General features: G+C 43.3%; 1 protein-coding gene across 5 annotated transcripts; it reads right to left on the bottom strand.

The window, feature by feature from the left end:
* Positions 1-1,896: 1,896 nt before the first annotated feature.
* Positions 1,897-18,079, bottom strand: LOC136429027 (multiple C2 and transmembrane domain-containing protein 1-like). 5 transcript variants are annotated; one of them, XM_066418929.1, is made up of 17 exons: positions 17,888-18,079; positions 16,115-16,245; positions 13,706-13,809; positions 12,031-12,096; positions 11,165-11,247; positions 10,441-10,495; positions 9,870-10,011; positions 9,380-9,482; positions 9,071-9,172; positions 8,533-8,607; positions 7,918-8,037; positions 7,501-7,635; positions 6,962-7,024; positions 6,038-6,144; positions 5,737-5,846; positions 4,589-4,686; positions 1,897-4,183 (listed from the first exon to the last, which is right to left on the bottom strand). In XM_066418929.1, exons 1-17 carry the CDS (start codon positions 18,020-18,022, stop codon positions 4,115-4,117), a joined length of 1,698 nt encoding a protein of 565 aa, XP_066275026.1. In that variant the 5' UTR covers positions 18,023-18,079; the 3' UTR covers positions 1,897-4,114. The 5 variants fall into 5 exon arrangements, with proteins under 5 accessions (XP_066275026.1, XP_066275027.1, XP_066275028.1 ...); XM_066418930.1 differs by having other exon boundaries at positions 6,971-7,024; XM_066418931.1 differs by having other exon boundaries at positions 7,516-7,635.
* Between the last annotated feature and the right edge of the window lie 50 nt (positions 18,080-18,129).

The raw sequence follows: 18,129 nt of genomic DNA, 5'->3' as shown, positions 1-18,129 counted from the left end.
GTGTGTGTGTGGATGGTGTTCAGCACCAGGGGCAGGTTTATGTGGGTGCAGATGGTGTTCAGCACCAGGGCAGGTATGTGTGCGTGCGGATGGTGTTCAGGGACAGGTTTGTATGCGTGCGAATTGTGTTCAGCACCCGGGAAAGGTTTTATGTGTGTGGATGGTGTTCAGCACCAGGGCCAGGTTTGTGTGTGTGTGGATAGTGTTCAGCACCCGGGACAGGTTTTATGTGTGTGAATGGTGTTCAGCACCAAGGACAGGTTTGTGTGTGTGTGGATGGTGTTCAGCACCAGGGACAGGTTTGTATGTGTGTGGATGGTGTTCAGCACCAGGGACAGGTTTGTGTGTGTGTGGATGGTGTTCAGCACCAGGGACAGGTTTGTATGTGTGTGGATGGTGTTCAGCACCAGGGACAGGTTTGTATGTGTGTGGATGGTGTTCAGTACCAGGGACAGGTTTGCATGCGTGCGGATTGTGTTCAGTACCAGGGACAGGTTTGCATGTGTGTGGATGGTGTTCAGCACCAGGGACAGGTTTTTATGTGTGTGGATGGTGTCCAATACTAGGGACAGGTTTGTATGTGTGTGGATGGTGTTCAGCACCAGAGACAGTTTTGTATGTGTGTGGATGGTGTTCAGCACCAGGGACAGGTTTGTGTGTGTGTGTGGATGGTGTTCAGCACCAGGGACAGGTTTGTGTGTGTGTGTATGTTGTTCAGCACCAGGGACAGGTTTGTGTGTGTGTGTGTGTATGTTGTTCAGCACCAGGGACAGGTTTGTATGTGTGTGGATGGTGTTCAGCACCAGGGACAGGTTTTTGTGTTTGTGGATGGTGTTCAGCACCAAGGACAGGTTTGTGTGTGTGTGGATGGTGTTCAGCACCAGGGACAGGTTTGTATGTGTGTGGATGGTGTTCAGCACCAGGGACAGGTTTGCATCGGTGTATGGTGTTCAGCACCAGGGACAGGTCTGTGTGTGTGTGGATGGTGTTCAGTATCAGGGACAGGTTTGTGTGTGTGTGGATGGTGTTCAGCACCAGGGACAGGTTTGTGTGTAAGTGGATGGTGTTCAGCACCAGGGACAGGTTTTTATGTGTGTGTATGGTGTTCAGCACCAGGGACAGGTCTGTGTGTGTGTGGATGGTGTTCAGTACCAGGGACAGGTTTGTATGTGCGTGGATGGTGTTCAGCACCAGGGACATGTTTGAATGTGTGTGTATGGTGTTCAGCACCAGGGACAGGTTTGTGTGTGTGTGGATGGTGTTCAGCACCAGGGACAGGTTTGTATGTGTGTGTATGGTGTTCAGCACCAGGGACAGGTCTGTGTGTGTGGATGGTGTTCAGTACCAGGGACAGGTTTGTATGTGCGTGGATGGTGTTCAGCACCAGGGACATGTTTGTATGTGTGTGGATAGTCTTCAGCACCAAGGACAGGTTTGTGTGTGTGTGTGGATGGTGTTCAGTATCAGGGATAGGTTTGTGTGTGGATGGTGTTCAGGGACAGGCTTGTGTGTTTGTGTATGGTGTCCAGTACCAGGTTTGTATGTGTGTGGATGGTGTTCAGTACCAGGTTTGTGTTTGTGTGGGTTGTGTTAAGCACCAGGTCATATTTGTGTGTGTGTCTGGATGGTGTTCAGCACCAAGGACAGGTCATATTTGTGTGGACTGGTTTTTGATATATTTACAAATACAACAGATATTTCTTCTATATTGACTATCGTACCATGTACTGTGTTTGGCGGGGGCATCACAATGATATATGTTTGTGCAAATTTTGGTGTTTTTTGCAAGCCATATCTGCTGCAAAATGGGCCACTTACTGGACTCATATATAGTATTCTTACATTCGGAATTCTGGACAAGTCGGAAATCATGAACCATAAACCACACAAGCAAAGTTACTGGAAACTGTGATAGAATTTATTTCATTTCTTGCATAAGAAAGGCATTCTCTCATCACATGTATTGCATATGCAAAGGTCAGACAGTACAAGTACAAACACACAGCCGTCATAAAACTCCCTTCTCATAAATGTTTTGATAACCCAGGAGGGCTGCAAGGGCAGTCTTCATAATTCCACATGTAGCTATAGAAACCTGCTTAACCTAAAACTCTACTCCAAACTGGTGCTTAATGACATTCGGTTAAAATTCTGTCCCGCATTTCAAAACAACGTTCGTCAAGAGCAACTTTCCATGGATTTGACTCTCGATAAGTCCTCACAGCGATAAAAATGTCGGTCTCAACTTTCCGTGTAGAGCTGTCCAGAAAGCACCTCCCGACGGGTTAAGGCTGTTCTTCTGGCAACACCACACTTTGCAATGATCATCGAGTTCATGGAAATCTCTACAACTAGATATCAAACATTCCTATTGGTTGAAACAGACCGGCAGCCCACCTGAAAATGTAAAACTCGCCCCCTAAAACTTCAACACACACCGTTCTGCGGAACCAGCAGTAGTTTTGCGTGGCTGTTTCCACAGGCATGGAGGTCCGGCAGGTAACGATACAAACGGCTCCTCGGCGCAGTCTTCATGCAGCGCAAATGTACAGATTTGTCGTCCAGACAGTTTATTTACAGGGACAAAAGATGGCAGGGAAACTTCCATCTGGTCTCACGGGAGGTATTTACAGTCGCAAGGAGCCGGAGAAACTTTTCAGTCTTTGGAAGAAATTCGTAGAGATGCGGCGATGTTATTCACAGGGTGGAGGAACAAAAATAAACAAATCTTCACATCTGCTTCAGCTGCATGAAAACTAGAAAATAACAGGAGCAGCCAGCCGCTAACTCTGTCTGTAATAAAACAACTCTATACACTACATATGAATAAGTTACAATAAACAGTTCTATATTGCACACTACAGTTTTACCTATCTGGCATGTTTTAATACATACTAATGCATTGCAGATAAAATAACACATTTCTATTCAACCATAAAGAAATAAGGTGTAAAATAATACTCTTTAATTCTAATAAGCATTTGGAAGAGGTAGAAGCTATTTGGGAATCATACAGACCTTATATCATTAGTAACACAGAATCAAATCAAATGTTACATTGTACAAATGCAATAAATCTATAACCTGGAAATACAAAATCTTAAAAACAAGCTTATGCTTTAAACTGTGATATGCTCAGAGAGAGTCTGATGGCTTTTGGAGGAGAGAGAAATTCTTAAACCTTCTCTACAGCCTTCTCATCTTCCAACACACAAATACCCAGCTTTAATGGGACAAAGTAATAAATAAGATCTACAGGTAAGACAAACAGTAACAACAAGCCCGCCCTTCTATTCTGGGTGATAATATAATATTGCAGTCTACAGTCTGCGGTTACGTGATACTTGCATGGTAGGCGCGGCATATTGCTTTTTTATAGTAATGCTGTAAAATCCTGTCTGGTCAAAATAATCAATTTGAGACTGTTTACAAATCTGAGAAGTGCCCTGTACACAAACTTCATCTATTGTCTGTCATACAGCTGAGTACAACAGTCCTATCCGCCCTGTACCGCTGCACTTATATAAGAGATTCTTCTGCATTAGAGGCAAACACACCGACACACGCGCTGCAGCAGCATTGCTATGGGTGAAGATTTGTCTGGAAGGCAGTTTGACTACAAACACGCTCATGCTAGTGAGTCATGCAAATTAAGAGGCAGTAGTGTAATAGAACTAAAATTCCTCTAAAAGATTACACTGCTTTGGGCTTTATCAACCTTCATATGGTCAATATACTATACTTCAAGCTAACATGTGTGCAGCTTCGCGGAACCAAATTGAATGTTGTGTGTGTGTATACACTGTGTAGCAAGGCTGTGGTAACCACGGTAACCATGCAGCAGGGCATGGTAACCAAGGTAACTGCTGTTACTGTGGTAACTGCTGTAACCGTGGTAACCGTACCGAGTGCATGGCAACCACGGTAACCGTACAGCAGTTCATGGTGACCGTCTGCATTGGAAACCATGGTAACTGTGCAGATAACCATGCAGGTAACCCTGGTAACCGTGCAGGTAACCGTGGTGACAGTGCAGGTAACCGTGGTGACAGTGCAGGTAACCGTGCAGCAGTGCAAGTTGGCAGAGAAGCTCTAAACGGACGTTCCAGACTCATCAGCTGGTCTTCTTTTTCTTGGGGGAGAGCTGTTGGGTTTCTTCAGACTTCAGCTCCTTATACTCAATCTGGGGGCAGAAATCAGACACAAACATCACTTTTGTTGGCATCAAGAAAGCCGGCATTGTTGGCATCCCTCCAACTCTGCAACTGTTTCAAATGTGGTGGCTATCAAACTGAAAGGAGGATTTACTACATGGAAACAACGTCAACGCATCAAAAGCAAATTCAATCATAAACTAGATCAGGGAAAATTGGGCCCTTAATGCCTGTGATATCTGGTTACTAACATTTTGTATCATGTCTAAAGTTTGTTGCGTCTGAATTTCTGTTATCATTGTCATAGTTGTTGATGTTATCATTTCATTGCATCATTGTTCTTAATCTCATATCATTTTTCGGTAGACGGTTGACTGATTTTGTTAATCATTTTACTGGAAAGATCAATATTATTTTTTTTTTTAATAACTGACCAGTTCTTCGTCTGACGGCACCCTGGACAGGAAGTCTAGGAGTTCGTTGTTGGGAATGGCGTTAGGGTTCCGCAGCTTCTTTGTAAACTTGTTGATACCTGTAGGAAGCACAAGGTAAGGGTTAGAGGGCAAAGGGTATGGGTCAAAGGGCACAATGTAAGGGTCAGAGGGCACAATATTAGGGTCAGAGTGCACAAGTTAAGGGTCAGAAGGCACGAGGTAAGGGTCAGAGGGCACAAGGTAAGGGTCAGAGGGCACAATATTAGGGTCAGATGGCACAAGTTAAGGGTCGGAAGGCACAAGGTAAGGGTCAGAGGGCACAAGGTAAGGGTCAGGGGGCACAAGGTAAGGGTCAGAGGGCACAAGGTTAGGGTTAGCAGCAATCAACGTGGTCTTCAGTAATCATGTTAGCGACATTAGGGCAGGAATACTTATTGGGCATAATGTTAAAATTTGGGGAAAAATCAAAACATCTGAAACCTTATCTTTTCACCCAAACTGCAGAGCAGATCTGTAAGGTTGGTGATGATTGGGTTAAAAAACGGGAGATGCTCAGGTATGCCTACAGCCAAATGACAAAAATTGTCACAAGAAAAACTCAATGAAGGGAAGTGACTCTGGAGACAGGGCACTACAACTCTATCATTGGTCCCAGCCCATCAGGCTCAGTGGAAGTCCAACCATAAATACTTGACATATGATGCTGAGACTAAGCTTGATCCAGTAAGCTGGATGTTTGACGTACCCCAAACCAGCACCAGGTATCTGATACGTACCCCAAACCAGGACCAGGTACCTGATACGTACCCCAAACCAGGACCAGGTATCTGATACGTACCCCAAACCAGGACCAGGTATCTGATACGTACCCCAAACCAGGACCAGGTATCTGATACGTACCCCAAACCAGGACCAGGTATCTGATACGTACCCCAAACCAGGACCAGGTACCTGATACGTACCCCAAACCAGGACCAGGTATCTGATACGTACCCCAAACCAGGACCAGATATCTGATACGTACCCCAAACCAGGACCAGGTATCTGATACGTACCCCAAACCAGGACCAGATATCTGATACGTACCCCAAACCAGGACCAGGTATCTGATACGTACCCCAAACCAGGACCAGGTATCTGATACGTACCCCAAACCAGGACCAGGTATCTGAGGGGGATGAAGTAGAGCACGACGGTGGCGATGGCCAGCGTGATGACAGCCAGCCACGACAGGAACGGAACCGTCCAGTTAAAAGCACTGCAGACACGGAAACAAGAAACTTCCTTTTACTTCAAGTACCTTTTGGAAGACATCCTGTGACAAAAAACATTCCACTTGCTATTAAGTACATTTGGAGGACTTGACACCACAAAAAACTGTATGCCTTCAATAAAAAGGACATGATCGTGTGTAAGTAAGGACAAGGACAAGTAAATGGTATTTCTTACTTTTTGACACTCTCGCCCAAACTGGCCACCTCATCCAGCCCGTTCTGCACAGTCTGACACACGTCCTGGATGGCCTGCAGCTTCTCCTTAAAACTCTTACTCTTCTCCTGCAGACAACAGGTGAGACAACAGGTGAGACAACAGGTGAGAACACAGGTGAGAACACAGGTGAGACAACAGGTGAGACAACGGGTGAGACAACAGGTGAGACAACGGGTGAGACAACAGGTGAGGCAACAGTTCAGACAACAGTTCAGACAACAGGTGAGACAACAGGTGAGACAACAGGTGAGAACACAGGTGAGAACACAGGTGAGACAACAGGTGAGACAACGGGTGAGGCAACAGGTGAGACAACGGGTGAGACAACAGGTGAGACAACAGGTGAGACAACAGGTGAGGCAACAGTTCAGACAACAGTTCAGACAACAGGTGAGACAACAGGTGAGACAACAGGTGAGGCAACAGGTGAGACAACAGGTGAGACAACAGGTGAAACAACAGGTGAGGCAACAGGTGAGGCAACAGGTGAGACAACAGGTGAACACACAGCCCGTTCTGCACAGTCTGACAGACGGATGGCTTGTAGCTTCTCCTTTAAACTCTTACTCTTCTCCTGCAGACAAAAATTCTAATATTCAAGCAGAAGACAGGATAAAGCATTAAATCACAATTCTGAACCGGAATCCCTGCAGGCTTATGTTAAGATTGTGAAGCTGATGTCCTGCGTCAAATGGTGGTTATACCAGCTATATAGATACACAAGATATAACTTTTTTTTTTTAAAGATCTCTCTCAACGCAAGGCCGTAGGGGGCCATTTCTTTAAGCATTGGACTAATTGATGTGATTGGTTTAAACTGAATGTGGCTAAGGTGAGAGATAGCGGTGTATGACATTGTTATCAACTACAAGTCAGACATACTCGTCTCACCTTTCCCCTCTCCTCATCATCCTCATCTTCGTCCTGCTCCTCCTCCTCAGCCTCCTGCAGAACGGAACAAACAAAGCTTTAAACTGGACTCAAGCAATCAGGCAGATTATACATCTTACAATATGCATATAATGTGTTTCACATATTATAATATGCATATAATGTGCTTCACATCTTACAATATGCATATAATGTGTTTCACATATTACCACATTATCTATATTTTGTAAACTACTAATAAATGACCTCCAGACCTCCAGATTTCTCACCTGGTACCCAAACCTACTAGCTGCCGCTATAGGTTTGGATACCAGTTTTGGAGGTCAAATGTGGAGGTTTAGTAAGTCCTTTATATACTGTAAACTCACTGACTCAAAAACGCATCGTTTCACCCCGAAACTCTCACCCAATTTATTCTTTTAACTGAATGGTTATAATTACATTCACCATGTAATGGGTTTCACCCAGACATTGAGTGTCAACCTTACAGCCTTGTTTAGTGGCACAAAAGCAGAAATCAGCTCACACACCTCGTCGGTCCTTACCTCCTGCTGGTCGGTCCTCCCCTCCATCACCGACCGAACGATGTAGTACTTAAAGAAGATGCTGAGCAGAACCAGCGGCAACATGTACAGCTCGAAGTTCCACACCATCAGCACGTACATCTGCAACAGAACACACCATCAGCATGTACATCTACAACATGACACACCATCAGCACAAACACCACCTGCAGAACAGAACATACCATCAGCACATACATATGCAACAACACCATCAGCACAAATATCTGCACAAAAACACCATCCGCATGCACATCTGTTCAAAATAAACACCATCAGCATGTACATATGCAACAATTCACACCATCAACAATAACAAAACACACCATCAGCACATACATCTGCAACATAACACACTATCAGTGTTGTGAGGATCAGACTTACTATAAAGGCGGTGATGCTGCGTGTTTTTGACTCCCACTCGAAGCAGCTCTTGACGAACCTGCCGGTGTTGACGACGGCCATGACCAGCCGGCTCACTCTCTGCAGGTTCCTGACCAGGACCTGCGCAGGGCAGAAACAGTCGGATAATCAACATCTCATTAAGACATAGTCAGTGTATCAAAACTCACCAGGACCTGCGCAGGGCAGAAACAGTCGGGTAATCAACATAGTCAGTGTATTAAAACTGACCAGGATCTAGGCAGGGCAAACAGTACGACTGGCAATGTTTCAAAGTATTCAAATGTACTTCTTGTGAACCCCTTCAGGTTAAGTCTCCCAATACTCAAAGCCCGAGACCAGACACGACAAAGATCTTCGGAGCAAATAAACTTTAATCTGCTCTCTATAACTCTTTGGACTTGAGTGGGTTCATTGGACTCCTCCACTTTAAAATAGGGGCATTGAGTAGGAGTGGTCACAGTAGGTCCACAGTGGGTTCCTAACAATCAATGTTCACCATGAAGCGTAAACGATAACAGCATCACTTGAAGTATTCCCATTCAGGCTAAATAACATCTGAGTTACTCAAACAAAGCCGGGCGACGTCAGACTCACCTGTCTCTTGAACTTCTGCTCCATCTGTAGATATTTCACCTCCTTAGGGTTGAACGTCCTCCAGCTGGCCTTGATCTGTAGGGGTTAAAGGTTAGAGGTTACCACACAGCTGATGCTGTACTAGACAAAGTCATGTAATCCTTCACACTGGAGGAGGACTCACTGATGGTCTTTACTGGCAGCTCTACTTGAGATGGAGCTCTACTTTGTGTCACAATGAAAGTCAATATGCCACATGCAGCTTACAGGCATTATAATGTGTGTTAATCATCAACTCCAAAATAGAAAGAGACCATGCAGTTTGAGTGAAAGTTCCTTACAGAGTTGTAGATGACGGTTTGAGTGAAAGTTCTATAAGTGAAAGTTCCTTACGGAGTTGTAGATGAGAGAAAAGAGAAAGTTCTATATTATTAAGTGAAAGTTCCTTACGGAGTTGTAGATGAGAGAAAAGTGAAAGTTTCCTTACGGAGTTGTAGATGAGAGAAAAGTGAAAGTTCCTTACGGAGTTGTAGATGAGAGAAAAGTGAAAGTTCCTTACGGAGTTGTAGATGACTTCCATCTCCAGTACGATGGAGCCCTTCGTTCTTCTCCTCAGCTTCTTGTCCTTCAGGAAAAACGCTTTCCTCTCCCCGTTCTTAATCTGGAAGGGCAGGAAAATATCATACTACCAGCAATATAGCTTTATATCAAATTTACATGATAATACTCGTTCCTATTAAACACAAAATTTACTCGAGCTTTTAAAATGGTTACTAGTACTCAGATGTTTATGACAGCATCTGCTGTCTTTCGTCAGTGCGTGGGGAAATCTGTTCCTACTAAACACAGAGTAAAGAATAGTGCTTACTCTGAGTAGCGGGATGGCCACCTTGCCCAGAAACTCTGCTGACTTGTTCCTGTCCTCATCGTAACAACTGACCTCCAGGATGGAGTGGATGTCTTTAACTTGGCTACACAAAAACATCAAAACAAACAAATATATAAACAAAAACAAGCTCAACTAAGGCAGGGGAAGGGCCTCTTGATAGCAGACTGTGTGTGAAGCAACAATGGTTTATCCAGGTGTATAAATGCTTTTCAATACCATTGCTTAGCAGTTGTCCTGTGAGTGTTGACACTACAATGTGCAATATTCCAGGCTATCAGTTTGTGAAATTACCAAGTTAACCAAGTTCGAGGTAGCGTTAAGCGATTAAAGTTTCCTTCAACTTAGACAAAAAACACTTTCATACTTTCATACCAAAACATACTTTCATATTATGGTATTGATAAGTGCATCAATGCCCCTCTAGATCAAGTCTTACTGCCTTAAGTTTGGAATCTCCCCCGATACTTACAATGTGAAGACCTTCCCCCACTCGGGGTTGAGAGTCTTGTAGATGGTTTGAGTCTGTAGCCGGGCGTTCGTCAGCTCCAGCACACAGAACGGGTCGCTCTTCCCCCCGAAGTCCGCCGCCAGCAAACCTGTCGCCTTTATCACTGGGAGGTGAAATAGAGTCACGTGAAGGTTTATCTGTGTTGGTAGGAGTCATTCTGAATCAAAGCTGAACTGTAAATCCTTGCCAAGGACTGGAGATGATCAGTTGAAAATTTGGATGAGTTCAATTTTCTGTGTTGGCAATTTCAGTTCAACTTTGATTTAGAATGAATGACAAAGTGGCATTTTCATAATAATTATGGCAAATATTCCACTATGGTGGGTAAAAGCTATATTGTTAGAAGTCAGTTCGTGATTGCTTAGAATTTCAGTGCTGGGCATTTTCATAAGTTTTCTCAAATATTGCTTAAAACTGGTTGGCAAACAAACTACTACTACCGGTAAGTAGGAGAAACCTAGTTATGCACAATTACCCAACGTGAAACTGCAGGAAAGAGTGAAGGAATCAGTAAAGAACATCACATACTCACCTTTGACCTGCAGCAATCCTACGTCATTCAAGTTCCTTAAGGACCTGAGTAAAGACTGTGAACACGAGGGGGTTAGTGTAAAACAGCACAGTCACGAGGGGGGTTAGTGTAAAACAGCACAGTCACGAGGGGGGTTAGTGTAAAACAGCACAGTCACGAGGGGGGTTAGTGTTAAACAGCACAGTCACGAGGGGGGTTAGTGTTAAACAGCACAGTCACGAGGGGGGTTAGTGTTAAACAGCACAGTAACAGGTACAGGGGGGTTAGTGTAAAACAGCACAGTCACGAGGGGGGTTAGTGTAAAACAGCATTGTAACAGGTACAGTATATATATGTATGTCGACTAATGGTCAAACATGGAGTAAATGATGTTCTGATTGCAGAAACAACGAAGGTTTCAACAGTCAACACCAATCATCATTCAAGAATACATGTAATCACACGAACAACTGAAGTAATGATCTCTGGAGACAGTCAGACATGTCTTTTCAGCTATAGTTAACTTTAGTGGAATTGGAGGAATGTGACTTTAATAATCTATAATGCTGTAAGAGACATGATCGTACATTTATATAATCATATTATGGTTCTCTCAATATCAGAAGAAAGTAAAGTACTGCATATTATTGATTATGAGAAGCATTTCCAGTTTTTGCAATGATTATCCTATCTTGTAATTCTCATATAGTGTCATTCCCACCCGCAGGTGTACACTATTACTCACAAATCTTCTCTGTACTTCCAGCCTCTCTCTGGGGTCAGGCATGTAGTTGGCCAGGTCTGTGATCGTCTCGTTGCCTGCACTACCTACACAAACAGACAGGGGGAGCTGTCACTCAGGACTTGGAAGTCTTTTTGTACAGTTGAATGAAAAATAAAAGCAGGATCTAAGGTTCTATGTTGGCAAAAAAATAAAATATAAAGTAAATTAAATAAAAGTTAAGTAAAAACAGATTGCACTAATGATACTTGATTGTCCGTGCAAATGTGCAAAATTAGGCTTAAAAGCATTTATTGCATTTTGGCTCAAGACCAACGATGCGGCACTTTGTGATCGCACAATCAGAACCCCACATGTACGAGGGGTGACCAATAGATTCTCTGCCTCACCAAGAAAAAGGTGCACAACTTGAATTTCAGGGTATGGTTATATAGTATGCAGTTTTTTTCTCGATATCAACCAAATTCATATCATGATTGTGGTCATTACTTTCAAGTCAAAGGCCTTTAGAAAATCAGTCAGTAAGTGGGAATAAAAATAAGCCAATGTTGGACGAGGATTCCTTTCGTATTTAAGCTATAAGGAACTGACTTTCAGCAGAGCAAGTTGGCCCGCACACCTCAGGTTGCAGCCAAATTGTTACTGATTTGCAAAAGGGCGTCGCCTGCAAAGTAGGGGTCATGGTGACTTGAATGTCGGTAGAGGACCATAATAGGCTTTATACTTTATGATGAAAGACTGATGCAGCTGCAGGACGTTTCTGTGATGATGATGATGATGATGATGATATGCTAATATTTGAGTTGTGCCCCTTAATGTCTTGGTGAGGCCCAGAGCGTACTGCTCCCCCCGGTACCCTGTGTGGTTACCTATCTGTGGTTTGAGGAAGCCGTCTGCCCCCCAGCAGGGCGGGGAGTGTGCATGGCTGGCATGCCCTACAACAGCACAACCCAACACGCCACCAACATGCACCAGCCACAGAACAGAACAGAACAAAAACCACATGTTATGAGAACAGAACAAAACGTTATGTGAAACAGGGAGGGATAATCTAGCGGTGAAGCTGGGACTCGGAGCTGACCAAGATGGAATCAACACGTGGTTAAAAAATGTAAACAAATTTGGCTAAAAGTCTATTTTCTTCATGTTTTCATTTCCTATAACATTTGAGAAGATCATTGTATGTATGACTGAATAAAGTTTAAGGGAGATTTGTAGCGTATATCTACTAATCTTCAATGGAAAATAGTCAGTCAAAGAGGTTTAAAAAAGCTCTTCATTGTTCACTGTACATTTATTTACATTGAATTTTGCATAATTTCAGTCCAGTATAAGTTAAGTGGCTTTCTCACAGACATGAGACTTGTCCAGGTCACCTTGATCAGCTCAGAGCCAAACAATTAGTCTTAAAATATGAAAAGAAATTAAATTAATGCTTGTGTGAAGTGCCCATTCTACTACATGTATAATATAAACAAAAATATCAAATCTTTATTTTTGTAAACATGCAAATATACGATTAAAAGATAAACAGACACAAAATATTATGAGAACTGTGTGATGACAAGATTAATGTTATGCAAGTGACAGTCCCAACCCCTATCGCTGGTAGAGAAGTTATTATAATTAATAATAAGTCTTGGAAGGTTTTTCATTAGGAATGAGAAAACTGTAATAATTATGACTGACAAGAAATGTAGAAAATGGTCTTCAAATGGCAAAACGCTAAATGGTATACAGCAGTCTTAATTTTAACTTGGAACATTGGGAATAAATCAGGAGACCAAAATCAAACTATGGGTCCCAAAGGTTGCCCTACAAAGAACTTTGTGCATGTCTTCAAGGCTGTACATGTGTGCCTTTACAGGCAATCCTAACTATAGATAATCTGTGGGGAGTATGACACTGTTTGGAACACTTGCACCACTTGTGCTGGTTATTGGGGTTATGCGAATAGGAGTCAGTGGTATGAGTATAAAAAATTGATTTCAAAAATCTAATTGGGGTTAGGGGTTACTGGGTCATCGTGTGCAGTGAAGAATATTTATGATGACATATCAAATTTGGCCCGCAGCACTGTCGGCTCATAGGTGCCGTATTTATGGTTGCCATGCAACATGCATGTCCACCGTGGTATTACTGACTACAGCTATGGTTAACCCCAGGCACCTTTAACCCCAGGCACCTTTAACCTTTAACCTCCTGCTGTACCAGGGCCAATCACACGCCTGGCTGCAAAGGGCGCTTCTAAGCAGATAAAACTAGGGTCAAAATGGCAATAGAAAAAAACAACTTTCGAAAAGAAAACAGGATGGGGAGTGTCAAGAGTATATTGCTGTTGGGCTGTAACACTGACAAGACTTAATGGACCGTGGTCTAACAAGGGGGGCTTTGTGTGAGCTGGCCATGTTATAGGTAGACTACACCTGAGTTACCTGACTAAAGTATAAAGCACCTGGGTTACCTGTAGAACACCTGAGTTACCTGTAGAACACCTGAGTTACCTGTAGAACACCTGAGTCACCTGTAGAACACCTGAGTTACCTGTAATGGTGAGTAGGAAAGACACGGAGCCCGCCCCGTCCTCCAGCTCCTTCTCGATGTGGTGCGTCTCTTCCCGCTTCAGCTCGGACAGGTCCACCTGGCACCTGTACACACAACATTACACAATCATCACACACAGCACACTACATGTACCCTAACTCTAACCCTAACCCTCTCGCTTCAGCTCGGACAGGTCCACCTGGCACCTGTACACACAACATTACACAATCATCACACACAGCACACTACATGTACCCTAACTCTAACCCTAACCCTCTCGCTTCAGCTCGGACAGGTCCACTTGTGCTCTACACAAACACAGCATATTATACATCATACATCATACACAACATACACAACATACACAGTACTGTCCAAGGCATGTAACTCTTGTAATTATACACAGTAAAATCATTGGACCAGTCTTAGTCATAGCAGTCAGTGAGGCCTTCTTGCTGGCCTTCGGTGAGGAAAATTAACTCACAAGAACTTTTTAACTACTTTTGAACCAATTAGTGGCATGGGCGTGCGTGGGTTTGGTAAACTTTTGAACCAAAGTAGCGTGGGCGTGCATGGGTGTGTGTGGGTGTGCTTGGGTGTGCTTGGGTGTGCGTGGGCTGGTAGGAGCAGTTTTTACTGTCCGAGTGCACAAAGATCACAGCAGAGGGACCCGTGTTCACCCTGACCTCCGGCCCCAGCCTTACTTATAAGAAAGCTCTGAGAGCTTTATTTAGTATCAAAACAACTCTGGGAGACAGTAACCCGTCAATATCTGTCTATTGTAAACTATTTGATGCATGCGTAGTCCCAATACTAACTTATGGTGCGGAGGCGTGGGGCAAAAGTGGACTCAACGACAAGTCCCCAATCGAGCAAGTACATCTTAAGTTTTGTAAATCAATCCTGGGTGTTAGAAAGAATGCTAGCAACCTCGCCGCAAGAGCAGAACTGGGTAGGTTCCCGTTATGGATTGCAATTTACACTAGATTATATTCATATTACAAAAAATTGGTTAAAGAGGTGCCGACAAGTAGCCTTCAGTTTGAAGCATATTTAGTACAGCAAGAATTGCATCGAAGTAAAGTACCATGCTGGTTATCCGATGTTAGTAAAATTCTTGAGGAGTCGGGCTATGCCTACCTACTTATTAACAAGGATCACAATACATCATATGCACAGTCTGCTTTAAAACAAAGACTGAAAGACATTTTTATACAAACATTTTACTCAGAACTAAACTCCCCTGGCAAAAAAGAGAACCAAGGCAACAAATTAAGAACATACAGAAAATTCAAACGGGCATATGAAAGAGAAAAATATCTTGACATCAAAAACTTTAGCCATCGCCGAGCCATGGCTAAGCTAAGAATTAGCGACCATCCACTGCATATTGAAACTGGTAGATACAGCCGGACTCCTCCTAGCGATAGGCTATGTGCACTCTGTAATAAGAACTCTATAGAAGATGAAGTACATTTTATTCTAGAATGCTCACTGTACAAAGATTTACGCATCTCTTTGGTTAACGCAATACAACTAGACCAGAGATATACAAACTTAACAAATGACAAACTGTTCATATACTTGATGTCATCGAATAATCAATCGGTAATTGAGAAACTCTGTGAATTCGTGTACACATGTCTCAAGAAGAGAGAAGTAGCGTGTAAACTTTAGAGGTAGATAGAACATAGAATAGTTTTCTTCATTTTTTTCTGTTATTACAATGCACAATTGTATTACTTGTAATGCATTTAGCCCGGAAGGGCATGAACATGCAATAAACATGACTGACTGACTGACTGATATAAAACTACTGCATACATTTAAGTCCCCATAGAATGCTTCATTGCATATAGTGCAAGACAAAGTGACATTAAAGATTCCTGCTGACAACTGTAAAACCCAATATACTGTAAAATTAATGCATTCAAGTTCGCATGGTTTTTATTTTGCACTAAGGCGAAAATGGAGTGTTCGCGGCGGGTTTAAGTTCGCGGCAGCGCTATAGTCAGATACTGCTAAAGTATTGGACAAAAACCCACCGCGAACATTTCTGCATTTACATTATTGCTGCCCTGAACCCTAATACTCCCACAGTGCATGCGTGGGTAGAGAGAATGGCCCAAGTCTGCAGAAAGGTCTACAAGCAGTGACTTGAAAGATTGCGGGAGAGAGACGTACTGTAAAAGGCTTTGATATAAGTTTGTGGCAACTTAATTCAGGGAGAAAAAGGAACAGTGATTTTAAATCTAGGATTTTACTTGTTCTACACTAATAGTAACTGTATGTCGTCCACTTTTTGTCTCCAGTCAGACTGAATGTAACATGTCTGTCCTGTATATGCTGGGCCCTCTAGGAAAGGGGGCAACCCAGCTATCTTGTGAATAAACCCCCAGCTGGTCTCACCTGCCCATGAAGTCGTCCTTGCTGCCGACGTCCTTGTCCCAGACGGAGATCTCCAGCACGCTGGTCTGGTCATCGTACATGTGCAGGTCGAACTGCTCCAGCCAGCGCGGGTTCAGGGTCTTAGCTGCAACCTGTGGTACAACCAACATACATGTCACTACAACCTGCAGCACAACCAACATACATGTCACTACAACCTGCAGCACAACCAACATACATGTTACTACAACCTGTGGTACAACCAACATACATGTCACTACAACCTGCAGCACAACCAACATACATGTCACTACAACCTGCAGCACAACCAACATACATGTTACTACAACCTGTGGTACAACCAACATACATGTCACTACAACCTGCAGCACAACCAACATACATGTTACTACAACCTGTGGTACAACCAACATACATGTCACTACAACCTGCAGCACAACCAACATACATGTTACTACAACCTGTGGTACAACCAACATACATGTCACTACAACCTGTGGTACAACCAACATACATGTTACTACAACCTGCAGCACAACCAACATACATGTTACTACAACCTGTGGTACAACCAACATACATGTCACTACAACCTGCAGCACAACCAACATACATGTCACTACAACCTGCAGCACAACCAACATACATGTTACTACAACCTGTGGTACAACCAACATACATGTCACTACAACCTGCAGCACAACCAACATACATGTTACTACAACCTGTGGTACAACCAACATACATGTCACTACAACCTGCAGCACAACCAACATACATGTCACTACAACCTGCAGCACAACCAACATACATGTCACTACAACCTGCAGCACAACCAACATACATGTCACTACAACCTGTGGTACAACCAACATACATGTCACTACAACCTGTGGTACAACCAACATACATGTTACTACAACCTGCAGCACACATGTACATGGCACAGTTAGTCAGGGTCTTACTTGCAACCTACATGTACAGTGCAATGAATGTACAATGTACATGCCACAGTCACAAGTCTGTAAACAAAAGCTGTCTTAAAAATAACGTGGTCTATGAGTTACTTGTGATAATTATGCTACATTAACTGTAACTGTTAACAGTAACAGAACATACTACATTAACTGTAACAGATACTGTTATTCTTTAAGCTGTTTTAAGCTAGTAGTTCATTCTAAGACTTGTTACAAGCAACTCTCACGGTAAGATTGCATGATCTGCATCCTGCCCTTCATCACTCTGAAGCATTTAAGTGGCAGGCTTCTGATCGGGGCGCGCAATGTCAGATAAGAGTTTGGTGACCTACATTTGCCGGAGCAGACATTTCCAGCATACAAATGGAGTCAGCAATCATGATTGCGTCCATAATCCACAGAGCCTGACAGGCCTGTGCAGTCTCTTACTGATCTAACACTAAAGGCCAGGCTCTGAGCACATGTCTGCTCAGTTTGAACCTGGCAACATTACTGTTAGTAGTGTTTTCCAATTAAACTAGACAGATCTAGAGTCAACAGTTACTTTCTACAGCCCCCCTCAGTACAACACTATTGGGTACAGGATATACTTGCTCTTGTATGTTTCCCTCTCTACAGTTTATTGTGTGTTATTAGAATCTATAATTTGCCAGGATGTATTGAAGCTGACAAATGAATGCTTCTACACAGGAAGAGAAACTTTACCTTGCTCTGTATTTCCCCCTCCTATATACAGTATTGGATACAGGATGTATTAAGGTTGAGTTGTACATAATGCAGAAAGTGAAGATTTTACCTTGCTCTTGTACTTCTCGTTGCCGAGCCTGAACTTGCAGTAGGGGTCGCTGAGTCCGTTGTCGTCCATGGGCAGCAGCCCCTTCCCCTCGATGAGCACCAGACTCACCACGCTGCTCCATATCTGGGCCTTCATGCTGCGCTGGGTCTCCACTAGCCGGTTTCTCTTCGCTAAGTACTGCAGAGAACAGCATAGACACGATAAACTCAACTATAACCCTAACCCTAAACCTAACCTAACCC

Source organism: Branchiostoma lanceolatum, chromosome 2 (genome assembly GCF_035083965.1).
Source record: "Branchiostoma lanceolatum isolate klBraLanc5 chromosome 2, klBraLanc5.hap2, whole genome shotgun sequence".
Taxonomy (NCBI): Eukaryota; Metazoa; Chordata; class Leptocardii; order Amphioxiformes; family Branchiostomatidae; genus Branchiostoma; species Branchiostoma lanceolatum.
Note: the sequence above shows the minus strand (reverse complement) of the source record. Positions and strands in the feature narration are given on the sequence as shown.

Coding starts and splice junctions, on each gene's coding strand:
- LOC136429027 (XM_066418929.1), bottom strand. CDS start 18,022: ATGAAGGCCCAGATATGGAGCAGCGTGGTGAGTCTGGTGCTCATCGAG. Junction 13,810..16,114: donor AAGGACGACTTCATGGGCAG/GTGAGACCAGCT, acceptor TTGTGTGTACAG/GTGCCAGGTGGACCTGTCCG. Junction 9,483..9,869: donor TGGGGGAAGGTCTTCACATT/GTAAGTATCGGG, acceptor GTTTTTGTGTAG/CCAAGTTAAAGACATCCACT.